Source organism: Xenopus laevis, chromosome 7S, assembly GCF_017654675.1.
Source record: "Xenopus laevis strain J_2021 chromosome 7S, Xenopus_laevis_v10.1, whole genome shotgun sequence".
Classification (NCBI taxonomy): domain Eukaryota; kingdom Metazoa; phylum Chordata; class Amphibia; order Anura; family Pipidae; genus Xenopus; species Xenopus laevis.
Window position 1 is genome coordinate 27,052,445 of NC_054384.1, and position 26,618 is coordinate 27,079,062.

General features: G+C 40.0%; 1 protein-coding gene across 4 annotated transcripts in view; it reads left to right on the forward strand.

The window, feature by feature from the left end:
* LOC108697469 (cartilage acidic protein 1) overlaps positions 1-26,618 on the forward strand; it is a 307,659-nt gene that overhangs the window by 173,223 nt on the left and 107,818 nt on the right. For all 4 annotated transcript variants that reach the window (XM_041571030.1, XM_041571029.1, XM_018227528.2 and 1 more), the window contains exon 5: positions 18,366-18,522. In XM_041571030.1, coding sequence (XP_041426964.1) covers positions 18,366-18,522 — 157 coding nt within the window. The remainder of the gene's footprint in view (positions 1-18,365; positions 18,523-26,618) is intronic.

The window sequence follows — 26,618 nt, forward strand, 5'->3', positions numbered from 1 at the left end:
TTGCACAGATGTTAGGCTAAGTACCGCTTTCTTTGTCTTTCTTTGACTCAAATGCTGACATCTTGAAGGTGAATTTTTCTTCCATAAACTGATATTACAGGTGTGGCATATGTTATCCGGAAACCCATTATCCATAAACCTCCGAATTACGGAAAGGTTGTCTCCCATAGGGGGAAATTTACTAAAGGGTAAAGTGGCTAACGCTGGCACTTCGCCGATTTACTAACGGTAGCTGGCGTAATTTCACTGGTGTAATTTCGCCACAGAGATAGACTCTGGCGCAACTTCACACTCTAATGCCAGGCAAATTTTCGGTCTGGCAAAAGTGCGTCACTACGCAAATTCACTAGTTTTTGATTTTACTGACCGTTATCTCTATCTCCAGACTTGCCTTCGCCACCTCAAACCAGGCGAAGTGCAATAGAGTAGAAAAAAAAGATGAACATTTTTGCCTATTAAAAGGGGGATAGACTGAAAAAGATCGTAAATTTTTTTTTGGGGTACCCTCCTTCCCCCCTACATTTGCTAACATATGGCACCTAAACTATACTGTGGGCACATGTGTAGGGCATTATAACAACTTTATATAATTTTATTAAGGTTCACTCGCCTTGTGTAGTGTAATGTATTTGCTGCAGCATATACGTCCATTGTACTTTAACTGCACACCGTATGCTAATTAGCCAACGCTAGCGTAACTTCGAACTGCTGAGTGTAATTTTGCTGGCGTAATTTCGCCAGCGTTTGGTACCCTGTGCGCAACTTCAGATCTTCATGAATTAGCGTTGTCCAGGCGAATTTACGAAGTGTTGCGATGTGTGCGAAGCCAGCGCTGGCGAATTTTCGCCAGTTAGTGAATTTGCCCTATAGACTCCATTACAATCAAATCATCCAGATTTTTTAAAATTGATTTCCTTTTTCTCTGTAACAATAAAACAGCACCTTGTACAGGTATTGGATCTATTATCCAGAATGCTTGGGACCTGGGGGTTTCCAGATAAAAGGTCTTTTCGTAATTTGGATGCATGTCGTATGTCTACTAGGAATTAATTTAAATATTAAATAAACCCAATAGGCTGGTTTTACTTTCAGTAAGGATTAATTTTATCTTAGTTTGGATCAAGTACAAGCTACTGTTTTATTATTACAGAGAAAAAGGAAATGATTTTAAAGATTTTGGATTTTATTATAATGAAGTCTATGGGAGATGACCTTTCCGTAATTCGGAGCTTTCTGGATAACGGGTTTGCGGATAATGGATCCCATACTGTACTTCATCCCAACTAAGATATTAATCCTTATTGGAAGCAAAATCAGCCTATTGGGTTTATTTAATGCTTACTAGTTTCTAGTATACTTAAGATATGAAGATCCAAATTACAGAAAGATCCGTTATTTGGAAAACCTCAGGTGCCGAGCATTCAGGTCCCATACCTGTACTATGCATTGAGTAGACACATTTCTAGAGTATTGACCTTTTTTTTGTTTTGTTTCAGTATCACACTGTTAGAGAATGTTATGTGGATGAGCTCCACAGTAAATGGATTTCTATAAGGTGTGGTCAATTGTCCTAATGGGGCAAGGTACACAAATAAGTAACTGACAAGCCCAATGGGGTATATTTATCAATGAGTGAAGTTAGAGATCACCAGTCCTCTACAGCGAAATTCCGCCACTATCCATTCATTCCTATGGGATTTTGAAAGGCATATTTATCAAAGGATGAACTTTCACTTTCGCCCATTGATAAATACTCTTTTAAAAAATGCCATAGAAATGAATGGAGAGTGGCGGAATTTCACTCTAGAGGACTGTGGCAATCACTAACTTCACTCTTTGATAAATATACCCCATAGAATCGTAATGCTAGACACACATAGGAGCTTGATCATTTCCATGGAACCACTGTGATTGCATTATGGTGATTGTAGCACCTTAAGAGTTTCTAATGCTGAGGCATTTTCTACCAATCAGTGGAACTGGAGAAGCTATTGGGGTGAATGATGACTTCCTCTGCAAGTCCCGCATTCATTAATTTCCGTTAAATATAAAAATAAAGACCAATTGCAGCCAATAAGGCAATTTATGATTAAGTACATTGTTCTGAAAGTTAGCTGTAAGGTTGGCTACACCTTTGACTTTTAGAAAAAAGTAACGTCACATTAGCCTTATTACGCACAGCTTTGCACCATGTTGGAATGTTAGAAACCAAAGACGATAACAGCTCGGCTAGGAGACAAAGGTTGTAAATGGTTAAGAGAGTATTAAATGGCTGGGTTGGCTTTACTGCATTGATTCTTCGCTTTTTAAGTTGACTGATGCTACATCACAGTCCCCTGAATCATTTAAAATGTTTTAATAGTCCCTTTTTCGCAACGAACCCTCGGGAGACCTTGAGCCACAAATCCATCTAATGTCCATATATATGTGGGGATCCTTTTTGCAACCATCCCGATCAAATTGCGCACAAACCTTTCAAAGTTCTTTTGTACGGGAACCTTGGCAGCCACGGAGGATATTAAAACCAATAAACAGATTAGCAGGAATAATTTGGCGAACATAAAATTGTACATTGAGGCCCGGGAACATTATGCCTGAGTGTGTTCATTAAGCTTTACAGAAGACAGTATGACTGTGGATAACGGTGTTCCTCATTTAGTTAGAATTACAAGTGCTGCATATATAGATTTCACTATGCTTGGAAGGATTCCTTATTGCTGTACTTTCCTCTGGCCCACTAAGTCAAGCCGGTGCGTAAACAATTGATAGAGGCATTTTAGCAAGTTAAGTTGGGAGCTTTTTAATTTAGTTTTACTGCCGTACAGTACAGGCTGATGGTGCACTAAATGAAATGCACGTCCCTCTTGTGGTGCAGCTCTGTCTGGCTGGTATGTAATTGTAAATTTAGCACTAACTTTCCTTTGCTTGTGTAAGAATAGCTTTAATGGCAGAACATGGATTTACTCCATGTTCCCATAATGTATTGCGGCAGACAGCGTACAACAGTCATTTAAACGTGAGTCTCAATAGCGACCATGACATTGATTTCTAAAGCTGAATTTATTATTTTATTATTATTAACATGTATTTATATAGCGCCAACATATTGCGTAGCACTGTAAAGTAAATGTGATTATACAACTACATCACATGAATTACATACATAGAATATATGGAGTAACAAACATCACAATCAATACAGGTACAAAAAGGTGAGGAAGGCCCTATGCATAGGCATACAGTCTAAAGGGAAGGGAGTAATACACAAGGTGTGGGAGTGGGCAAGATCGAATTAAGTGGGTGAGAAATGTGGTATTGCGTTTGGTAGTTAAGCAGAGTGAGGGTAGGCTTCTCGAAAGAAGTGCGTTTTCAGAGATTTCTTGAAAGTAGAAAGGTTGGGAGAAAGTCGGACAGACCGTGGGAGAGCGTTCCAGAGGAGGGGTGCAGCCCTTGCAAAGTCTTGAATGCGAGCATGTGAGGAGGTAATGAGAGAAGAGTTGAGTAGCAGGTCAGTAGAGGAGCGTAGTAAGCGAGTGGGTGAGTATATAGAGATGAGTTTAGAGATGTAGGGTGGGGCAGAGTTATGAAGTGCTTTGAAAGTCAGTGTCATTAATTTGAATTTGATTCTGAAAGGTAACGGAAGCCAGTGCAGGGATTGACAGAATGGCGAGGCAGAGGAGGAGCGGTTGCTGAGGTGTATGAGCCTCGCAGCAGTGTTCATTATGGACTGGAGAGGTGACAGTCTCTGGAGGGGGAGGCCAATTAAAAGAGAGTTACAGTAGTCTAGACGCGATATGATGAGAGAGTGAATAAGAATTTTGGCAGCGTCTTGGGTGATAAATGATCGTATTTTGGATATGTTCCTTAGGTGGAAGTGACAAGATTTAATAAGTGACTGGATATGAGGAGTGAATGACAGGGCAGAATCTAGGATAACCCCAAGGCACCGGGCCTGGGGAGAGGGGGTGATAGTGGAATTGTTAACTATGATGGATACTTCGGGGATGCTACTGGTGTTAGTTGGAGGAAAGAGAACCATTTCAGTTTTAGAGAGGTTTAATTTAAGGTAGCGTTGTGACATCCAGGTAGAGATAGCGGACAGGCAGGAGGAGACGCGAGTTAGGAGTTCTGGGTTGAGATCAGGAGATGAGAGATAGATCTGAGTATCGTCAGCATAGAGGTGGTAGTGGAAACCATAAGAATTTATTAATTTGCCAAGGGAGGAAGTATAGAGGGAGAATAGTAATGGTCCCAGGACAGAGCCTTGGGGAACTCCAACAGAAAGAGGTAGGGGAGAAGATGCTACTCCATTGTAGGAGACACTGAAGGAACGATTGGTGATGTAAGAAGAGAACCAAGACAGGGCTGTGTCACGAAGGCCAAGTGACTGGAGGGACTGGAGGAGGAGAGGGTGATCTACAGTGTCAAATGCGGCTGAGAGGTCAAGCAGTATTAGTAGTGAGAAGTGATTGTTGGCTTTAGCGGTTAACAGGTCATTAGTCAGTCGAGTCAGGGCAGTTTCCGTGGAGTGTTGTGGCTTAAAACCAGATTGTAGGGGGTCCAGCAGGTTATTGTCAGAGAGGAATGAGGTAAGTCGGTTGTAGACTAGGCGCTCAAGTAGTTTAGAGATGAAAGGTAGCAGAGAGATAGGTCGGAGGTTGTCAAGATTGGAGGGATCAAGAGAGGGTTTTTTCAGGATGGGGGTGACAAGAGCATGTTTTAGTTGAGAAGGAAACAGTCCAGTTGAGAGGGAAAGATTAAATAGGTGAGTTAAGGCTTTGATTAGACACGGATTGGTATTGCGGAGAAGTTTTGAGGGAATTGGATCAAGCGGGCAGGTGGTAAGGTGAGAAGAGGCCAGAAGCTTTGAGACTTCCTCATCAGTGACAGGGGTGAAGGAGCACAGGAGGGACTGGGGAGTGTGGAGGGAGGGTGGTGGAAGTCTAGGGGGGTTGAGTAGTGTAATGTCCCTTCTGATAGTGTCAATTTTGTTTTTGAAGTGCTCAGCAATATCTTGAGCAGAGACAGATGTGCATGGAGGGGGTGGAGAAGGGGAAAGGAGAGTGTTAAAGGTGGAGAAAAGTTGTGCTGGTTTTTAGAAAGGGAGTTAATGAGTGAAGTAAAGTATGTTTGTTTGGCTTGGAAGAGGCTGGTGTTAAAGGAGCGCAGGGCAGATTTGTAGCTCCAAAAGTCTGATTCTGAACGGGATTTGCGCCAGCGACGCTCAAGTGCACGTGAGTGTCTTTGGAGCGCTTTTGTATGAGCAGTATGCCAAGGTTGAAGTGGTTTGGGTCTAGAACGTTTAGTTTTTAAAGGAGCAAGCTCATTTAGGGCAGTGGTGAGAGTACTATAGTAGACAGAGGTAGCCACATTAGGACATGAGATGGCTGAGATATTAGAGTGAAGAGAGTCAAAGGAAGAAGAGAGATGTGACACGTCTATAGCTTGCAAGTCACGGTAGGTACGTGTTTGGGGAATAGCAGGGGGTGAGGAGGGAGTTAGTGAGAGTTGAAATGTGAGCATATTGTGATCAGAGAGGGGAAATGGTGAGTTAGTAAAATTGGTGGTTGAACAGAGTCTGGTAAATATGAGATCCAGAGCATTACCATTGGAGTGAGAGGGGGAGTCTGAGCACAAAGATAAGCCTAGGGAGGAGGTTAGTGAAAGAAGTTTAGAGACAGAAGAGTTGTTAATGTTGTTAACGGGTATATTAAAGTCACCTAATATGATGGATGGTATGTTAGATGAAAGAAAGTAAGGAAGCCAGGCAGCAAAGTTGTCCAGAAATTGTGCAGTTGGTCCTGGTGGTCGATATATAACAGCAATGCACAGTGAAACCGGAGAAAAGAGCCTAATGCAGTGAGCCTCAAATGAGGAGAATGATAAAGAGGGAACAGGTGGAAGAACTTTAAAAGTACAGCGGGGAGAGAGAAGCAAACCTACCCCACCTCCAGGTCTGTTACCAGGTCTGGGAGTGTGAGTAAGGTGTAGGCCCCCATAGGACAGGGCAGCAGGTGAGGCGGTGTCAGTAGGAGAAAGCCAGGTTTCAGTAAGTGCGAGTAGGTTAAAGGAATTTGCAATGAAATGGTCGTGTATAGCGGTGAGTTTGTTGCAGACAGATCTGGCATTCCAGAGAGCACAGGAAAGATTAACTGGGTTTTTGGGTATAGGAGTAAGTGTTCTGTACTGTTGGAATTTCCCCCGGAGAGAAGGAGCTCGTGGTCGTGATATAACTGGGATGGGGTAAGGGCCAGGGTTTGGGGAAATGTCCCCAGCTGCCAGCAATAGAAAGGAGAGAAAGACTAAGTGTGAGTGGGATTTATAAGTCCTTCGTTTGTATGAAAAGGAGGAGTTTTGTGGAATAGCTAAACCGAGTACTTTATAAACTTCATGTGTGGAGAGGGAAGGAGAGGAGAGTACAGAGGCTGAGATTTGTATAGAAGTGGGACTTCTGTATTTGCAACTGTGTGTCATCTTTGTAATATCATTTTTATATATATACATATGCACTGTTTCTTTTAAATATTAAATATCATTTAATACGTTAGTCCTTGTGCTCTAAACGAACTCATTGCCCATATGAATGCTTGTGCCTACGTGTATGAACTCTTCGTATGTGTGGAAAGGGAAAGTTGCCTATTTGTATGTTGGATAACTAGTACGGCTAGCAGGAAAGTGTGTTTGAATGTAGATTAACCCTTTGGCTGCTGGAGTGCTTGTTAGACTAGTAGGATCTTACCCTGAGTAACTACCATAGGAGAGAGTGTTTGATGCATTGTGTAGTGTGAGTTATTACCTGTTATAGAGGGCAGGGGAATAGTCACATTAGGTTTCTATCGCCTGTTAATGATAGATGGTGGCAGCGAATGAACTTTTTGGGTGTTGGTGTGTTTTTGGGGTGTCTGATGTTAGTCTAACCTGTGTGTAAGGTGATTGAGAGTCGGATTGTAACCCCTTGTAGCCAAACCCAAGAGTTAAGTGTGGTTGAGTGAGTCGCTTTTGTGACTCACTCACAAAAGAAACAGTGCATATGCAATTGTAAAGTTCATATGCAATTGTAAAGTTCTTTATGCAATTGTAAAGTTCTTTAAAAGAAACAGTGCATATGCAATTGTAAAGTTCTTTTACTTTCTATATGTATGCACTGCCCGTAGCTCCAATTGGAAAACAGCAGTGGGGGGGGGGGCCCAAGTCAGTCCTTATCATATTTAATGGCTCTCTTGCAGCCTAGACCTTCAGTGTATCTGTCATTTTTTAAAATGCTATGGGTTGATGAGAACAGTTCAACCAATCAGAATATGGGAATGTGTTTGGTGCTAATATACAGTATTTTGAGCAGAAATGGCCAGATCAGGTTGGCTGCTAGGGTAATGACAGACATGATGTTTTGTCGCCCCAATATACGGGTTGACAGAAGGGCTGCCCAGCTCAAGAGTCTGCCCGGTTTTCCAAATAAGGAAAACCGGGCAGCAGCTCCCTTGATTAACATGGTGATACACCAATAGCTGATTGCTACATCATAGCCCCGCCCCATGACATATATCGCCCAGACAAGTGACATAACTGATCTGCCCCATTGAGTCACTGATACACTCCTGTGATGTCACTGCCCCGCCTTGGACCATGAGCCACCAAAAGGTGGCAACCCTAATGTTGAGTGCAGCGGCAACAAAACATCCCGTGTTTCCTACCCAGCAGCTAACATGGGAATCGCAGCTGGAAAAACATACGGGGCACAAATTTGCTGAGATTTCCTTGCAAGGAAACTTTGGGCTGTTTCGTAAAGTGTATGTTTCCCTAGCAACAATTCCAGGGTCGTTATGCAAAAGCAGCGGAGCAGGGACATAAACAGGTGGCACAGGACAGGTTGGTCCCAGTGTAGTTGACATGTGGTGAGTTGGGGAGAGAAGGGCAGTACAGGAGGGGGCCCATCTGGAAGCAGGGATTGGGGGTGGGCTGGGGCGGTACCACAGACAAAAAAAATACATGCCAGTAAATTTGTAGTTCTGACCTTGGCTGGTATTTTACTTATTTGTGAAATAGTAAAATGCTGCCCAGATGGAGAGCTTAGTTACAACAGTGGTGTTTCGCAGAAATGAAGAAGCAGAAAGAAAAATTTCAGACCCCAAAGTGCCAAATATTACTTGAAAAAGGGCACTTTGCGGCCAAGGGCGATCAACTCACGTCATTGGCACAGCACATGTATTTCATGAAAGCTGGATGTATCTTGAAATCAGTCATATACAATGTAGTTTCTCCTGTAGGAATGGCATAAATGGCATTGTGTCTGCTTTTGCAAGTTTCAAATTCTCTTGAGGCCTGGCACCCAGAAAACTGTCATAAAACAGAAACAAGGAGAGACCAATATATCAACAGATAGCTATAAGAACAGACATAACCACTGACATATTGTTACAGCAATCAATGGATATATGTGGTGTGAATGAAAAGGGTTGCATTAATATAACTCAAGCACATGCCATACTTACTGACATACTGTATAAATGTGCAATATAGAGGTAAATATAGAGGTAAAGTGATGAAAATTACTTTGAAACACTTTAATGTTGTAGGTCATGGAGGTAAAGTAATTATTAATGAGGTGGAGTTTGAAATTTGTTTCCCACGTTCTTCTTTCCAACGTGTTTTGTATCATCTCTGTGTAGCACTAAGAATATGTCTGGCTTTCAGGTTCATCCTTACCGCTCAAAGGGGTTGAATCATTATAGATCATACTGGGGAATCCCAGCAGTTTAATCTTCTTTACAACAGCAACAACACTTCCTCTTTGCCTAGATATTTTGTTCTTCATACAAAATTTGAGTGTCCCCATCATTTCTTTAAAGGACACATTATTTGTTCCAGAAACACGGGAGCAGCCAGGAGCTTACATGGGGTGGCAAAAGGCTGCTCCTGGTAAGATTTGAAATTACAATTTTTAAATCAGAGTTTTGGCTCTTCTAGTGTTAAGAGCACAATTGCAATCTCTGCACTAGCGATGCGACCTTCCCCTCGACGCTCTCAGGTGCTTGGAAAGGTAAACATCAGGTGTGAGGGGGTCGCATCTGAAAGACATAAACCTCAGAAACGCCCCTGTGTATGTCTACCATTAGTTCAGGAATCTGGAGTGATGCAAGTGTTTTGTATAATTCTTGTATACAGTGACATCTACAGGCCATCTGTATAAACACCACAGCAAGCACGGAGTCAGGCAGTTTATTGTCTTGTATATGGTGCCAGCAAACTGGTTTAAAAGAAAATTGGCCAGATATCGATCAGCCAGATTTGTTTTTTTTATCCGATGGTCTGCATAGCTATAATTATGATCACCAAAAACCAATTAGGACCACTCCAAACTCACCACCCCATGGCTGCTCCCCTATAAATCCGGGTGCTCAGTCCGCAGCGTCCCCACTCCGGTAAAAGGCAGGTTTATTTTGCAGGATACTGCAGAAGTCCATTTTCGGGAAGAAAATCCCTGAATCATAAGCCTAAGGGATTTTGTTCCCGTAACGCGTAAGGCCATAGACTTCTGCAGTATCCTGCAATAAAAACCTGCCTTTTACCGGAGTGCCATCCTTTCATTGGTGTATTATAGTTCTGATCAACCTGATATTGCCCAGTAATATCTAGCGAGGTGCAGCGCGACTGCGGGGAGTGACGCTGTGCCTTACCCCTTTCTCCCACCCGCTGGCTTTCTGACATCATCTCCGGGCGCCTGCTGCTGGCGGTTCCTTCCCTGCCCAGGAGCAGACAAGAAGAGTCACATCCCCACCCCCTAGGCATGAGCGCAGGGCAGAACAGCTGGCAGCATCCCACCCTCACAGTACAAGAAATGCCCCTCTTTCACAAAAAGAGCACACTGGTGTGGTGTTAAAAATACTGTTTGTGCATATTATGGTATAATGTTATTGTATTACTATGTTCACTGATTGAATCAAGACAGGACATTGAATCAGCTGATTGCCACATCATAAGACCCACCCCTAAGGTCTAATGCCCCGCCCCTGAGGTGCCGTTCCCGACTCCTGCGTCACCTGCCTTGCCCCTCCGACATCACCCACCCAAACAGAAAGGTGGCGACCCTAGTTGTGTTTCCTTAGGCTGGAACACAACCAAACACATATTAATGCACAACATGTCTATCCTACTTCTTCTTTTTAGGCTTTAGTTCTCCTTTAAATAGTTTGCTTTATATACTATGAGCCACTTAAAATGCATAAAGCAGATTTTGTTAGTTTGGTAGATTGCAGTATATATTAAGGTAAATATCGGTCACCCCTGCAGAGAAGAATGACATTTGAACCACTGAGAAGCAAGTGCAACTAGGAAGGAGGATTTGCACTGTATTTTACATTCCTTAAACTGTTTCCTCTCATTTGTCATTTTCATTTAGAATTAAGATTCTTGTTTGCAAGATTTTTGTAGAGTATATTTTGCAGGTAACTGGTGTAGTGTTGTAGCTACAGGATATACTGCAGTTTGCACCCTGCCATTCTGTCATAACTAAGTATATAGGGCTCACATGCTGGATTTCTGAAACCCTGTTAATGAAACACTTCAAAAATTAGGCAAATGATCCAGATGAAATGTGCCTGTCACTTCCAGGAAGACATTTGCTACTAAATAATGACCAAGTAAGGTATAAATTACTTTAAAGAAGCACTTCACCAAAATTGCAATTAAAAGTTCTTTGCAAAAATCAGTTTCTTACACAAAGTCTGAATCAACGATCATGATTTTATGGTGTGGTTTTTATTTCTAAATTACATTGTTTATACTGCAAATAGTTCACTCTACCATAGAAAATTTTATTCTTGAACCAACAAGTGTATTTTTTTTAGTTGTAATTTTGGTGTGTAGGCTGCCATATTCGGTCATTTTACCTTATCCTGTGCTTTCAGAAAGAGCCAGCACTTTAGGATGGAACTGCTTTCAGGCAGACTATTGTTCTTCCTACTCAATGTAACTGGAGAAGTTGCATTGGGACATGGATTTTTACTACTGAGTGCTATTCTCATATGTACTAAGGAGTTGTTATCTTGTGTAAAGGAGCTGTTATCTGGTTACCTTCCCATTGTTCTATTGTTAGACTGCTGGGGGGGGGGTGACTCTAACTTGCAGTGCAGCAGTAAAGAGTGACTGGAGATTATCAAAGCACATGTCACATGACTACGGGCACCTGGGAAACTGTCAATATGTCTAGCCCCGTGTCAGATTTCAAAATGAAATATCAAACTAAATCTGTTAATACAATGTACATACAATGTAATTACAGCCCCCTGGGCAATGAGGCTTGGGGGCTGTCATATTGGTCTTGTGATGCAATTGTCACAGGGCCGACCCCCAAGCTGCGTTGCCGACTTTCTTGGTCCTCCAGCGCCACCCATGCACTTCCTGCCACGCAACACTCTGCAGGCATCAACCTCCAGGATCCCTCCAGAGATGACATGTCCCTTCTGCTCCAGGTATTGTAAGTGGCCTTTATTTACACACTTACACTCACTTACATACATTTACACACTCTTACATGCATTTACGGTAAGTAAAAAATCCCTTTTTCTTTTGTTTTTTTATTTGCGCACTTATATACTGTCACACATCTTTTAGAAGTGTACACACAAAAAAACTCACATAGAAGTTTTTTTTTGTTGTTCATTTTACCATTTTGTGTTTTGTTTTACCCCTAAAAACTGTTTGTTTTGGCAGCGTGACTATTGGATCCTGTATTCTGGCCACTAATTACACTCAGATCATTATCTGATTTGTACATTATCATTGATTTGCACATTTTTTGAGGCAATTATTGCAATTAACCAAACATTATTATTTTTTTAGCATAACTTTGCTGTTTGATGCTTTGGTTTTCTGTATGTCTTTGTACACTCGAGGGGTTCTATTTGCAAAAAGCAGAGTTGGCAGCCTAGAAAATTCAAATGCACGAGGTCCATACATAACCATATACATTGGTAAAATATTTTTAATTGCCTTTGCATATTAAAAATTATGTGATATAAATGGGGTAAATTGCAACATTTTTAGGTGATTTCTTGAAATTTCAAAAAAATATACCTTTTTAGGAAAACTTTGCAGTTTGTTAATTGTTAATTATTTTGGTTTTATCAGTTCTTTGCAAAAAATGTATGGTTTGCTAGGGTAAACTTGCTTGGAGATTTTGACCTATAAGTCAGAAAACTCCATAAAACTATACATATTTGGTATCGGAGTGTTCAGGAGACATGGGACTTTTTAAATCAGTTGTATTTTCATGCATAAAATAAAAAGTTTCTACTATTTATTTATATAATGGAAAAATATGTTGTTGTTTTTTTTATTTCTTTTTGACATTTAGAAGCCTATATCTTATTACATAAGTAAAATAGCATCAAAATTCCAGTATTTTTTGAAAGCTTAGGTTATCCTAAAAAAAATGTACTGTTTACCTGGTAAACTGAAAGCCCCCCCCCCCCAGTAAAGGCCCCAAAACTCAAAGAATGGAAATCCAAATTACTAAAGACCCCTTGTGCCAAGCATTCTGAATAACAGGCCCAATTTGCCTGTATCCACAGATCTTTGGGTGTGTGCTTGCATGTATATATATATATATATATATATATATATATATATATATATATATATATATATATATATATATATATATATATATATATATATATATATATGGTTTTGAGACCTTTGCCAGTTGGTGACACTGTACGTGACTTATTCACACAATCATTTTTCATAACGTAAAAAGAACTTTCTCATTGCTTTATGCACCTGTGTCAAACAACGCACTAAAAACAGCTATTCCCTGCTTATTCTTTCCTCGCTGATTCAATTATTTCTCGAGTCCCGGCAGTCGTTTACAGTCCTGGAAAATCTATGTGGTACTTACAAATACAATACAGAAAATACTTGTATATGGCCTTTAAAAGATGTTCTCGTGTAACAACAAAAAAAGGAAAAAGTCAAATAGATAATGATGGTTTCATAAAACAATGTTTTGCTTGTTTCTGTTTACAGAACAACATTTAGGCTTAATGTGAGGATGAGCAAAAGAAAGTCCTGATGCTGACCCAGACATCATTACAATCGAAAAACAGAATACTTCCATTAAAATCAGCTTGAATTGTGCCCCGACGAAAAGAGTTGTATAAATAATTAACAATATTGTGGCATAACCTTAACAAATGTGTTTCATTAATTTCCTTTCTTCACAAGACTCCAGTTGTATAGCTAATTTGCAGTGATTTACTTCATTACTTGCATATTTTTAATTCAGTGTTTCGCTCAAGCATCCAATCAGTTATTATGCTGGCACTAAATTAAGTGCGGATTGCTTGTTTTAATGTTGTGATTAGTATACAGACCACAATCATTTTCTCCTGTATTTATTTGGAAATTACTAATTGAAAAATATGTTGAAGGGTAGGGCGAGGATTTTGTCCATACACGTACATGCAAACATACAGATATATACTTGATATACCTTTTACATCGATTTCAAGCATTTTTAAACGAATCCTGAATTCAGGGCTGCTACCCCAGCAGCGGCCCACACCCCCTCTAGGGCCCCTGCCCGATAATCCACCTCTAGCTCCTCCCCCCGCACATGCTCTGTCCTTATAAATACTTTTGCCCCAATTGGGGAAAGTAGGGCAGCGGGAGAGCGACTGGGGAGGGCAGCTGGGGATCAGGTCTGGGTCAGCAGGGACCACCAAGTTTTTTTCCAGTGTCCCAGCGGCCCAGTTTGATCCTGTGTACATCCATATAGTCATGAAGGTCACAGTCAGTAAAGCAGTGTTTTATGTATTCAAACTTCCTGTACAGGTATAGGATCAGTTATCCGGAAACCAGTTATCCAGAAAGTTCCGAATTACTGATAGGATGTCTCCCATAGACTCCATTATAATCAAATAATCAAAATTTAAAAAATGTTTTTCCCCTTTCTCTGTTATAATAAAACAGTCCCTTGTGTACAGATAGGACCAATCTATACACTGATACGGTATCTGTTTTTAGATATTCAAGGTCAATTTTAAGATATACAGGTACAAATATGGGACCTATTATTCAGAATGCTTGGGACCTGGGGTTTGTTTGGATAACTTGGATCTCCATACCTTAAGTCTACTCCGAATTATTTAACATATTAAATTAACCCAATAGGATTGTTTTCCATCTTATGAGGATTCATTATATCTTAGTTGGGATCAAACACAAGGTACTGTTTTATTACAGAGAAAAAGAAAATCAATTTTAAAAATCTGATCTGGATAACGGTTTCCAGATAACTGATATGTGTAGGAGCTATCTAGGGTTGCCACCTGTTCGGTTTTGACCCGGACAGCCCGGTATTTTGAGGGGCTGCCCAGGTCTATACTTGCTGCCCGGTTTTCCAAATAAGGAAAACCGGGCGGGATTCCCTTGATTGACAATCGCTGATCGCCGCGTCATAGCCCCGCCCGCTGATGCCATGGGTCTGCCCACTGATGTCATAGCCCCACCCACTGATGGCACGGGTCCGCCCACTGACATCACAGACATGCCCACTGACGGCACAGAACCGCCCCCCGCCTGGTCTCAGCCAGACATTAAGGTGGCAACCCTAGAGCTATCACCCAGAATGCTTGAGACCCAGGGTTTTCTGGATAAGGAATCTTTTCGTAATTTGAATCACCGTATTAGTCTGCAAAAAAAAAAAAAATACATTTAAACAATTAATAACCCCAGTAGGATTATTTGGAGATTTCTGGATAATGGGTTTCCAGATAACAGATCCCATACTTATAAAATGAATTATGTTGTGCTTGGATCAGATTTTGTGTATCATTGTGCCTTTATATCCACTAAGATTTTACAGAAGCTGCATACCTCAGCGTTGACCAGGAACAAATGTCGCCAATAGATGTGGCTTAATTGATTATCAGAGTCTAATTACAGTCATTAACACTAGTTTAGTTTGCAGACAGGGTCCAGACAAATCAAAAGCAACTCTGTGTGGGTGGAGAAAGAACTTTAGATTAAACAAACTAATAATGTCGCAGAATGAAAGGTCCACAAGGTTCATTTATTATAAACCATTAAGATTTGCTACTTTATACAACCCCTTGATAATCCTTGAGGCTACTACTTTTTTATTGCACGGCTTCCTTGCAGAATAATAATTGTAATATCTGTATTATTGTCACATCTTATACGTGCTCATCTCTCTACCCATATGTTTCACTGGCCAGTAAAGGCATGCTATCTGCAAAGGATGCACTCAAGCATAGTCATTTAGTTCTAGAGTCCTATAGTTCTTAAATTTCTTGTGGAAAGGATCCCTGTCAAATTTCTATTAAGGCTTGAGGAGGCCTTCCCAAAACTGCCTCATAATAATAATTTATTACATAAAAGGGGTTGTTCACCTTTGAGTTAACTTTCAGTATGATATAGAGTGATACTCTGAGACAATTTGCAATTGATTTTCATTTTTTTATTACTTAAGGTTTTTGAGTAGTGATGGGCGAATTTTCGCATTTCACCACCGGCGAATAAATTCGCAAAAATTTGGATGCACGCCAGAAAAGTCAAAACCGTCGCGCGTCAACGCTTCTATAATTCGGAGCTTGCTGGATAAGAAATCCCATACCTGCCAAATATAGTCAGTGCATCTATGGGTGTGGGTCAGTGAGTAACCCACTAGTATCACTTTTCTTTAGGCCTGAAAATATCTGCAGTGTGACCATCCCGCGGGTGCAGTGACTGTGTATATATCATTTATTTAATGTATAGAGACGTGTTTTTGGCAGGTTACTCTCCCAAAAACATGATTGTGTTAAACAAAGGCATGCTCATTTGTGTGCATTATTCATGTACACAGATATATTGCATACCTCCCAACATTTTGGAAATAAAAAGAGGGACAAAAAAAGTTGCCGCACGTTGCATTGCAATTTTTGACCATGCCCATTTTTTGTGGCCACACCCCCTAATTACCATGTTCATTTTACAAAATTTGGCAGGGTATGAAAGTTTGAACATATTTCGGTGGGTTTTTTTCAGTTATAACAGATTTGTTAATGAAGGTGAATTGCCCTTTAAGCTGTGAGACTAACTTTTCCCAAGGGACCTGTTATCTCAAAATGATCTCAGTTGCACCTGGTGGCTGTTCTGGGCTCTCTGCGACAGCCAATTAAGTTAGAAACTTTGTATCTTTTTCTGGCTGTTCAGGTCAGAGAAAGTCAGACTTTTCAGTACAAACGCGGGACTGTGGGTTGAGCTGTCAAAAGCGGGACTGTTCCACTGAAAGCGGGACAGTTGGGAGGTATGATATTGTATAAGTTCTATACCAAGATGCTTTTCATTAAAATTAATTAATTAGAACAAATTATTGTGTGGCAAGTTCAGTATATAAAACATGACGTTTATACCCAGTGTGTGTGATTAAGTTTTAAAATGAAGCTCGCATTGCATTTATCTACAATACTTGTTTTGGGGCATTCTATACGATGTTGGAATATTATTGATGGTTCATTGAAACATTAGAAATATTGCTGGTGGTATTGCTGTTATACAGCAGCCTTTGTGGGGAAATATACAGATAGGCTTTTTTAAGGAATGAAAAAAATGCAGCAGCTTTTAGGTGCAGATGTTTTTATTTGGTACAAAGCCCTTTCATGTAAAATATATGAAAATTGCTGAGGTTTGTGGCCCCAAACCCATTGTTAGGAAACTCATGAGGGGTTTTCTTTAAGATTACAGAAGGGGTTGGATGGCTTTTTAGCAAGTGAGGGAATACAGGGTTATGGGAGATAGCTCATAGTACAAGTTGATCCAGGGACTAGTCCCATTGCCATTTTGGAGTCAGGAAGGATTTTTTCCCCCTCTGAGGCTTCAGATGGGTTTTGTTGCCTTCCTCTGAATCAACTGCCAGTTAGGCAGGTTAAAAAAAGTTAAAAGGTTGAACTTGATGGACGTGTGTCTTTTTTGCAACTTACTATATTACTATGTTAAAAAAAGGCTTGAGCAAATACTGTATACTCAGGCCCCCTAAAGTGCACTGCACTTGCTGCTGGATGGTTTGGGTGCAGGAAAGATGGCAGTGGCAGGGCAGACAGATAAACATATAGGTAGACCAGTATTTTTTCCAGAAAAGGTGGCGAGCAACCCTAGCTGCAAATTTAATGGAAGTAAGTGTTTTCTCACTAGAAAAGCCAATATATTGTACACCTTTAAGCAGTGAGACTTTGGACACATACGTTGGTAATCCTGTACGGCTCCATTAGCTCTCCGAAACAAAAATATCCCCATCCACCTATGCTTTCACCCAGATATATTTGCCTTTTGGATGGCTGAAGCCTTTCTCGCATTAACATTATTTTGTGGGAGGCTCTTAGTCTTGTCTTTGCAGACTCTGTACCTGCCTTAACATTTAATTGCTGGAGGGAAGTATCCTAAACCAATGCTTTTTCTAGGTATATGGACTCTTATTTATAGAGGATCATATGTTTTTTGTTCAGGGATACAATTGGTACTACAGGTATGGGATCTGTTATCCAGAATGATCAATACCTGGGTTTTTCCAGTAATTCTGCAATTTCTATCTCCATACCTTTTACTAAAAATCAGTGAAGTTTTAAATAAATGCTATGGAATTTTTTGCTTCCAATAATGATTAATTATATCTTAGTTGGGATCAAGTACAAGGAAGTTTTTTTTTATTATTCTAAATAAAAGTAATTCATTTTTAAAGAATTATTTGATTAAAATGGATTCAGTCTTCCCATAATGCGGAGCTTTCTGGATAACGGGTTTCTGAGTAACGGATCCTATACCTATACAGGTTGCATAATTTTATTATATAAAAGTTTCAGGCACGCAGCATCGTTTCAGTGGTGTTTCTTTGATTTAGTTGGAGATTCTCTAACTTTTTCTTTTTTTTTTAAGTAAATGTTTCAGACCAAATCTTGAGCAATGCACCTATTTATCTGCTGCACAGAACAAGCATAAAACAAGCAAAGCAAAAAGCAATAGTTTCCTACATAGACATAATGCATTATAAAGATATTCTTTATTATTTCTTTGTCCACCTAATGCCATTAAGTGCAGGTACATGAGCAATTGATTATGGTGTGCCTATCAGTAATTTAAGTTTGAAAAATATTTTAGCTTTGTAAGGCTTATTCGTATGGAGTTCAGCAAAAGTGGTTAACTTAACTCCCTATAGAAAAGTAAAGGAGAAATTGTGTGGGTAAGTGAAGTGTTGCAGTTTCCAATTCATTGCTTTATCACCAATGCTCTTGCTTCTGCTGAGGTTTTTTACGATACCCGCAGGTCTTGACTCATTTTATTTACAATATCCATGCTATCATTTCCAGGGCTCTGGAAGGTACTCTTTCTATGTTGCAAACTATGCAAATGGTAATGTGGGATCACATGCTTTAATCGAGCTGGATGAAACTGCAAGCAATTTGTCTCGAGGGATCGTTGTGTTGTCCAATGTAGCGACAGAACTTGGTTTAAACAAGTACACAGGTAAGAAAATGGTCCATTTTTATATTTTTTTGCAGTATTCAATGATAAATTAATATAATACAGATTGTATTTAGGGATGGGCAAATTTTTTCGCCTTGTTTCGGCGCGGAAATGACACCCATAGAATTGTATGGCGTTGTGTGTCAAAAAAAAAGACGTGCATCAAAAAATTTTTGATGCCCATAGACTTTAATGCCCGTAATCTTCCATGTTGTATGTGGTTTGTGTTGAGCAGGTGTATAAAACTGATTGGAAACAACATATAATCCTCCATGTTGTCCATGTTGTATGTGGTTTGTGTTGAGCAGGTGTATCAAACTGATTGGAAACCACATATAATCCTCCATGTTGGCCATGTTGTATGTGGTTGGTGTAGAACAGGTGTATCAAACGGGATATTTTGGAAACCTCATATAATCTTCCATGTTAGACATGGCTACTTCTCTGATTAAATGCAGTCCTACAATTAACACTACATTAAACATCAATAAACTCTGAAAAAAATATATATTTTTTTATATGTCTTTGCCCGGATGTGTGTTGTCCCTAATAAAATATATATAGTTCCCAATAAATTTTGTTATATTGTGGCCCTCCTTGTCACTTGTCTTATTTACGGCAAGGGCACCCTAGTGTATTGCCTGCTTCTATCTACCCGATGAATATTAATGAGGTGGAGAGAAGCAGATGTGCTGAAAAATGAGAACGCAGGCATTGTGTAGCCGGTCACAGGAGGAAACTGTACTTTTAAATGCAGTCACTAATTTCAGTGCATCCGCTTCTCTCCACCTAATTAATACTCACCAGACAGAGAGAATTGGCCAATACATTAGTGTGCCCTTGCCCATAGTGTAGAGGTTTCTGCCTACTGAAGGTTTTTAACAATCTTGATCGGCTTTAATTTATGCAAACATGCTTTTCTTCTGTATTTGTACATATTATTTTTGGTCTGATTAGTGATGGGCAAATCATTGGTGGTTCCTCTGACCATCACTTTTAAGGTTCAAGCACCTATTTTGTCTTTGTTCTGAAAGTGTAACATTCCAAATTCCTGCAAATGTTTTAATTTAGATTCTTACATTTTTTTGTAGACAAGCCAGACATTTGGCTTTCAAATAAGAAAACCAAAAGAGTTCAAAAATAGGCCCCCTCTTTAATATATATATATAGGGGCAGATTTATCAAGGGTCGAATTTCGAAGTTAAAAATCCTTCGAAATTTGACCATTGAATTGGAATACTTTGACTTCGAATATTGAAGTTAAAGTTTTTTTCATCGAATTTGGGTATCCTGCGGTCGAAGTAAAATGATTCGATCGAACAATTAAATCCTTTGAATCGAAGGATTTCAGCAAGCGATCGAATGATTTTACATCGACTTCCAAAAACGTAGAAAAATGCTCTAGAAGGTCCCCATAGGCTAACATAGCACTTTGGCAGGTTTCATTTGGCGAAGTATTGAAATCAACGTTTTTTTAAAGAGACAGTACTTTGATTATCAAATGGTTGAATATTCAAACTATTTTACTTCGAATCGAAGTCGTGGTATCCTATTCGATGGTCAAAGTATCCAAAAAATTACTTTTTTTACTTAGAAAATTCCCTCAAATTCACTTCGACCCTTGATAAATCTGCCCCCTAATGTTACTGGTGCTAATGGAGCAAATGGTGAAGAAATATTATTACCCTGAATTACTCTTCCAGCAATTTACTCTTTCCCTTTGGTTCCACACTCACTTCATTCTTATTTTAGTCCCTATCCCTGTAAACTAGTCTGACCCTGGTGGACACATTTTCCGCTTGTAGGGAGAAGACTATAATTCCTATTTTTATATTCTTTGGCACCTTTTGAAGCATTTTGAGGAACATGAAAAAATAAATACATGTATGAGATCTGTTACAAAGATTCAAAGAAGCAGACGGCACTTCTGAAAATGGGGTTTATTGGAGTACCTGCTGGTGACACCTTACGCGTTTCGGGAGTTATCCCTTAATCATAGCTTACCTATGATTAAGGGATAACTCCCGAAACGCGTAAGGTGTCACCAGCAGGTACTCCAATAAACCCCATTTTCAGAAGTGCCGTCTGCTTCTTTGAATCTTTGCTGCATCCACAGTGGGGACACTGTGAGACTGAGCACCTGAACCGTGGGGAAAACGGTGAGCTTGTGCGGTCCTTATTCTTCTTTCTCATCCTATGAGATCTGTTATCCAGAAACCTGCTATCCAGAAAACTCGGAAAAATACGATTTGTCATATCAAATAATTCAAATTTTGTATCAAACCAGTACCATGTACTTGACCACAACTGAGATATAATTAATCATTATTGGGTTTATTTAATGTTTCATTGATTTTTAGTAAAAGGTATGGATATCCAAATCATGGAAAGCCCCAGGTCTCGCTCATTCTTTATTATTGTAGGCAAAACAATCCTATTGGATTAAGGGTCAGGCCACACTGGGCGTTTTAGGGAGATTTGGTTGCCTCGTGAGGCAACTTCGGGCGACTTCGGAAAACGAATCGTCGCATGTGATTAGTGCCGGCTTTTTTTTTTAATTTTAGCCGGCGCAGAGTGAGGGAAGGCGTTTGGGGAGATTGGTCGATGCAAAAACGAGGCGATTAGTCGCCAGGCGACCAAATCTCCCAGTGTGGCCTGACCCTAAATGATGTTTAGGTATGGAGATGTAAATTATATGGAAACCCGAAGTCCTGAGCATTCTGGATAACAGGTCCCATACCTGTACTGTTTTCAGGCACCTTTTACCTATCACTCTAGATAGAATTCATGGTCCTGTATTTTGAAACGTGCTGAATCATTTGGCTTTTCTCTATGTATAGTTCCGAATCTAATTTGTAAGCCTGTCACAAGAATACAATTCCCTTAAATAACTTTCATGTAATAGATTCTGCAAGGCTTTTTGATGAAAGTGGAGTAGGATATAAATGATGCATTTAAATCTTCCCAGAGCTGCTGTGATTGATCTGGACTATGAGGGCTTTGTAGCTCAGTTCATCTTCAGAACTTGTAGTCCCTGAAAATGACAACTCTGTCGTGTATGTATATCAAACTGCACAAAAATGCTTTTAGTCCCCCGTAAACCTTTAGTACGGCTGTAAAAGTGGAATTTTCAGTGAAGCTGTTCCTGGATTGGAATAAGTGAATGCTTGTTTTAAAGACTTCACGTAATTTGAAATGAGCATGATATGTTATAAATGTGATCAATATTCTCTTTACAAGGGTTTACATCAAAGACAGGTTTATCCTTGATGGTTGCCCTTGACCCAAGGGCAACGTAGCCAGTGTTAAGGTCCCATTATTTATAATCTAACATGCAACTTTCCGGGTGTTATTAAAGAGATACTGACACCAGAAAATATTTTTTTTCATAACATTGTCTTGGAATGCTATTTACACTTATGCAATAAAAGTATTTGCCTGATGCTTTTACATTACCTTTCATGTTCCTCTATGAGGGGGCTGCCATATTTGTGCAGCAGTAGCATTAGAAACTATAACTGATGGGTTAAGAAGGTGGCAAAACAGTCAGGCTTACTCATAAAAGCAGAAAACGATCAATACGACCTATTGGTAACTTTTAGGGGGTTATTTATCAAGGTCCGAATTTATCTCAATATCGGCTGCTACAAACTCCAATCAAACCCACCCGGGTTTTTAACGCTTATTTATTATTATATTTTCCCGAGAATTTGCTTTGCGGGAAAAGCACCGATTTTTAACCCGAAAGCTCTGAAAACATCGTGAAATTGCCCGAAACCCCCAACACAACCAAAAATCAATGGGACTGTTCCCATTGACTTTTATGCAACCTCTACAGGTTTGAGATGCCGTATTTTTATATCCGTGCTTTTTAGCCCTCGGGGCTAAATTTTAATAAATTTAGAAAAATTTGTGATTTTTTTTAAAAGTCTGATTTTATAAAAAAAACACAAATTTTTCGGATTTCGGGGAATTTCGGGTATTTGGAGCTTAGTAAATAATCATGAAATTGCCCGAAACCCCGACACAACCAAAAATCAATGGGACTGTTCCCAATGACTTTCATGCAACCTCGACAGGTTTGAGATGCCGTGTTTTTATATTCGGGCTTTTTAGCCCTCGGGGTTTAATAAATTCCGAAAAATTTGTGATTTTTTTAAAAGTCAGATTTTATAATAAAAAAAAAATTCACAATTTTTTTAGATTTCCGGGGATTTCGGGTATTTGGATCTTAGTAAATAATCCCTTAATGTTGATTAATATTTTGAAAAGACCATTTTTAGTGTCAGTATTACTTTAATATACAATTCCAAACATCATTTGTATCTAGAACCTGAGACCATTAACAGTTAGAGAATACTGATTGCACAGCCATGCTATGAAGTTAAGGTTGCCACCTTCTGTGACATGAAACTCCAGGCAGGGGCGGGGCCACAACTTATTGTGGGTGGGACCATGACACAATGAGCGCGGGTCACAACATCAGGGGCGGAGCGTCAATCATAGGAAATCCTGCCCGGTTTTCCTAATTTGAAAAACCGGGCAGGCAGTTTTGACCCAGACAGCCCTTCAAAAAAACGGTCTGTCTGGGTCAAAACTGGACAGGTGGCACCCTATATAAAGTTCTATTGGTGTTATCTTGGTTTTCTGTACACGGAGCTTACAGTGCCATGTCCTTTTTAGAAGACAAATATACTGCAGCTGTGGGGCATGTAAAGTTTTATTATGTTTTATTATAGCAGGTTACATAGATTTGGTCATGTTTACAGTCAGGGGTGCTTCGCCAATGAGGCGAGTTGAGGCTGTCGCCTCAGGCGGCAGCGCCCCACTAGGTACCAGAGGCAGCAAAAATGCTTCTCCTGATACTTTAAGAGCGAATTTCCGGGGGAGGGGGGGCAGCAGCAACTGCTGCTGCCTCAGGTGGCAGAGGGGCCAGGATCGCCCCTGTTTACAGTTGTACCTTCATCGCATTGGAAGTGCTGTGTTTCAACCAAAACGAAGACTGTTAAATGGGTTAAATAAATAGACGTTATGTAGAAGAGTGAAAATATGCTGCATGCGGTTAATAAGAGCAGGGACCATAATATGGAGAGCTGGAGGTGATTAATTGCAAGATGTTTTTGAGGACAGTTTAATTAAAGTTTATGTACTAACAGATCCAAGTAGAGATATTTCAATAACTGCAGCACTAAAAAAAAAAGTACAAAGTCCAGAATAAATTATTTTCAATGTCACATTCTTCAAAAGAATGTATGAGACTTAAGAACAATACGCCGTAATTTTACATGCAGACATTTCATGGGCCATATTGTCTATTAATCCTAAAAAAGTCACCTACAGTTTTGTCCCAGCGGTACGTTTAAGTACCATTTTTTTGGCCTCATTTCAAGCCTTTAGTGAAAGAAAAGATCTGCCTGGGAAAAAGCCAGTAATAAACCCAGGGGTTCACGCTGATTAAAGGATGATTTATTGTTTTTTAAATGGGGTTTTGTTTGCTGCTGAAAACCACTTTGCCACCACGTTGGAAAGAAATGTCTCTGGGGGCCAAGGAAGCGTCTTTTGGCTGTGTAATGATTCAGGGAAGCCCCTATCAGATAATTGTGATCGGAATAAAGTGACCTTGTGGCTAAGACCCAAAATACAATACTATGCATAACTACAACATTATATATAGCAATATCTTTGTATGTATATTTATATATATATAATTATATTACATATACACTTTCCCACACGCCTTAGTGCTATGTTCTTTTATTGCCTCCCACCCAGTGGCGGAACTACCGGGGGAGCAGGGGCTGCAATTGGGCCAGGGCCCGCACCCCCTCAGTGCCCCCCGGCAGCTCGCGCACTGACGATTTCCAGGTGCGTTGGACGATTTTGGGTCAAATAATCTGGTATGGAGGGGGGCGGGGGCCCGGCGGCACGTCCCGCACCAGGGCCCGCCCCCCTCCAGTTACGTTACTGCTCCCACCCCTAAATGGGTGGTTCACCTTTAAGTATGTTATAGAATGGACAAACTTTTCAATTGGTTTTCATCATTTATTTTTTTATAGTTTTAGTTATTTGCCTTTTTCTTCTGACTCTTTGCAGTTTTCACATGGGCGTCGCTGACCCCTTCTAAAAAAAGAAATATTCTGTAAGGCTTCAAAAGTACTGTTATTGCTACTTTTGATTACTCATCTTTCTATTCAGGCCTCTCCTGTTCATATTCCAGTCTCTTATTCAAATCAATACATGGTCGCTAGGGTAATTTGCACCCCATAAACCAGATTGCATGAAATGCAAATTGAAGAGCTGCTGGATAAAAAGCTAAATAACTCAAGAACCTTAAATAATAAAAAATGAAAACCAATTGCAAATTGTCTCAGAATCTCACTCTCTACAGCATACTAAAAGTTATCTCAAAGGTGAACCAAATTGTTTTTTATACTTAGGGATGGCCAAGTGATTGTATTTACTTACCTGAAACCCTGGATTGGTGCTCCTATCAGCAGAAAACTGCACCAGCCCGGGGTTCTTCCGATGAGCACCATGGAGCGATCTTCTTCCTGCTTCTTCATTAAGCTTGCGGCTGCGCATTAGAGCGAAAAGCTGAACTTTAATGAATAAATGCAACTATTTTGTTCTATTGCACATGTGTCTGCCCTGGGAAATTGGAAAAGAAGTGAAGATCGATCCTTGGTGCTGGCTGGTAGAACCCTCGAGTCGGTGCTGTTTTCTACTGATAGGAGCACCAGCCCGGGGTGTCAGGTAAGTAAGTAAATGCATCCACTTGTGGGTGTTTAACTTTTGGCACCCCAAGTGTAAAAGACTTTCCTTCTCCTTTAATGATATGCTTGTTTCTATGAATTGCATTCCTAGAATCTTCCGTAGCACATCTAGTCTTCCCAAATATCCAGCCTGGAATATTCTCTTTAATTTCCCTCCTAATAGAAGCTTCCTGGAATTGTTTCCCAGAATTATATGATAATAAAGATCAGGATCTTTTCCAGCATACCTACCCCCACAGTACTGCTGTTACATTGATCCACCTGGATTATATTCCATTGACTCCTTTCATAGTGTAGGTTTAATAAAAACGTCAAAGATTTCCAGGGCCAGATTATTCCTCAGCCCTTGTTGGGCCTGTCTTTTTTTCATTGGTTCGCTGGCAGTTTACTAGGAAATGAACAGCTGAATGCTAGTGAAGAGGTAAGACTTGAGACATTTTAAATAATTGTCTGTGTAAGTGTACGAGGAACGTGATTATGCAGAACTGTATTTGTGATTGGGTGACTGATTTAAGGGGAAGGGCTACATTCACAGAATTATTTTTACTTTGTGTTGGTCAGTTCCGGCAGATTGAATTTATTTGCAGATATTGAAGTTCAATGTAAACTTGCAACAATTATTTTGTTAAATAGAGGCACTATTTAATACCAATTTTTTTATTGTATAGAGGCACCATTTAAACCAAATTTGCACCATTTAAGACCAATGCTCCCTCTAAGCCATGAGCTTGTGCAAACCAATTTTAAAGCCAGTGCAGCGCAGTGTAGCATGCGCTGGCTTCAACATTTGTGTGAAAACACAAATTTTGCATCTATTCTGATCTGAGAACACCATTTTTAAACATGCACACATGCAAGTTTAAAATGTGTGCACAAAAGAATTTGTCCGCGCACATAGCCAAGAAGGAAATAGAGGGAACATTGGTTAATGGATGAAAACAAAACGCCCACCTTTCAATTTGCACAAGTATGTTGCACCAGAATTCGCAAGTACAGCTAGATGTGAGAGAGGAATGCATCTTGTGTTTTTGAGTCTTTCCGTGATTTGTATCCTGAGGTGTATTACACTAGGGGATTAACCTAAAGTATAAATATTATTTTGGAGCGCCACTATTTTTTATTAACTTTGCCTTTCTGATAAGACCTACAGTAAGGGGCCGATTCACTAAGGGTCGAATATCGAGGGTTAATTAACCCTCGATATTCGACTAGGAATTAAAATCCTTCGACTTCGAATATCGAAGTCGAAGGATTTAGCGCAGATAGTTCGATCGAACGATCGAACGATAAAATCCTTCGAATCGAACGATCGAAGGAATATCC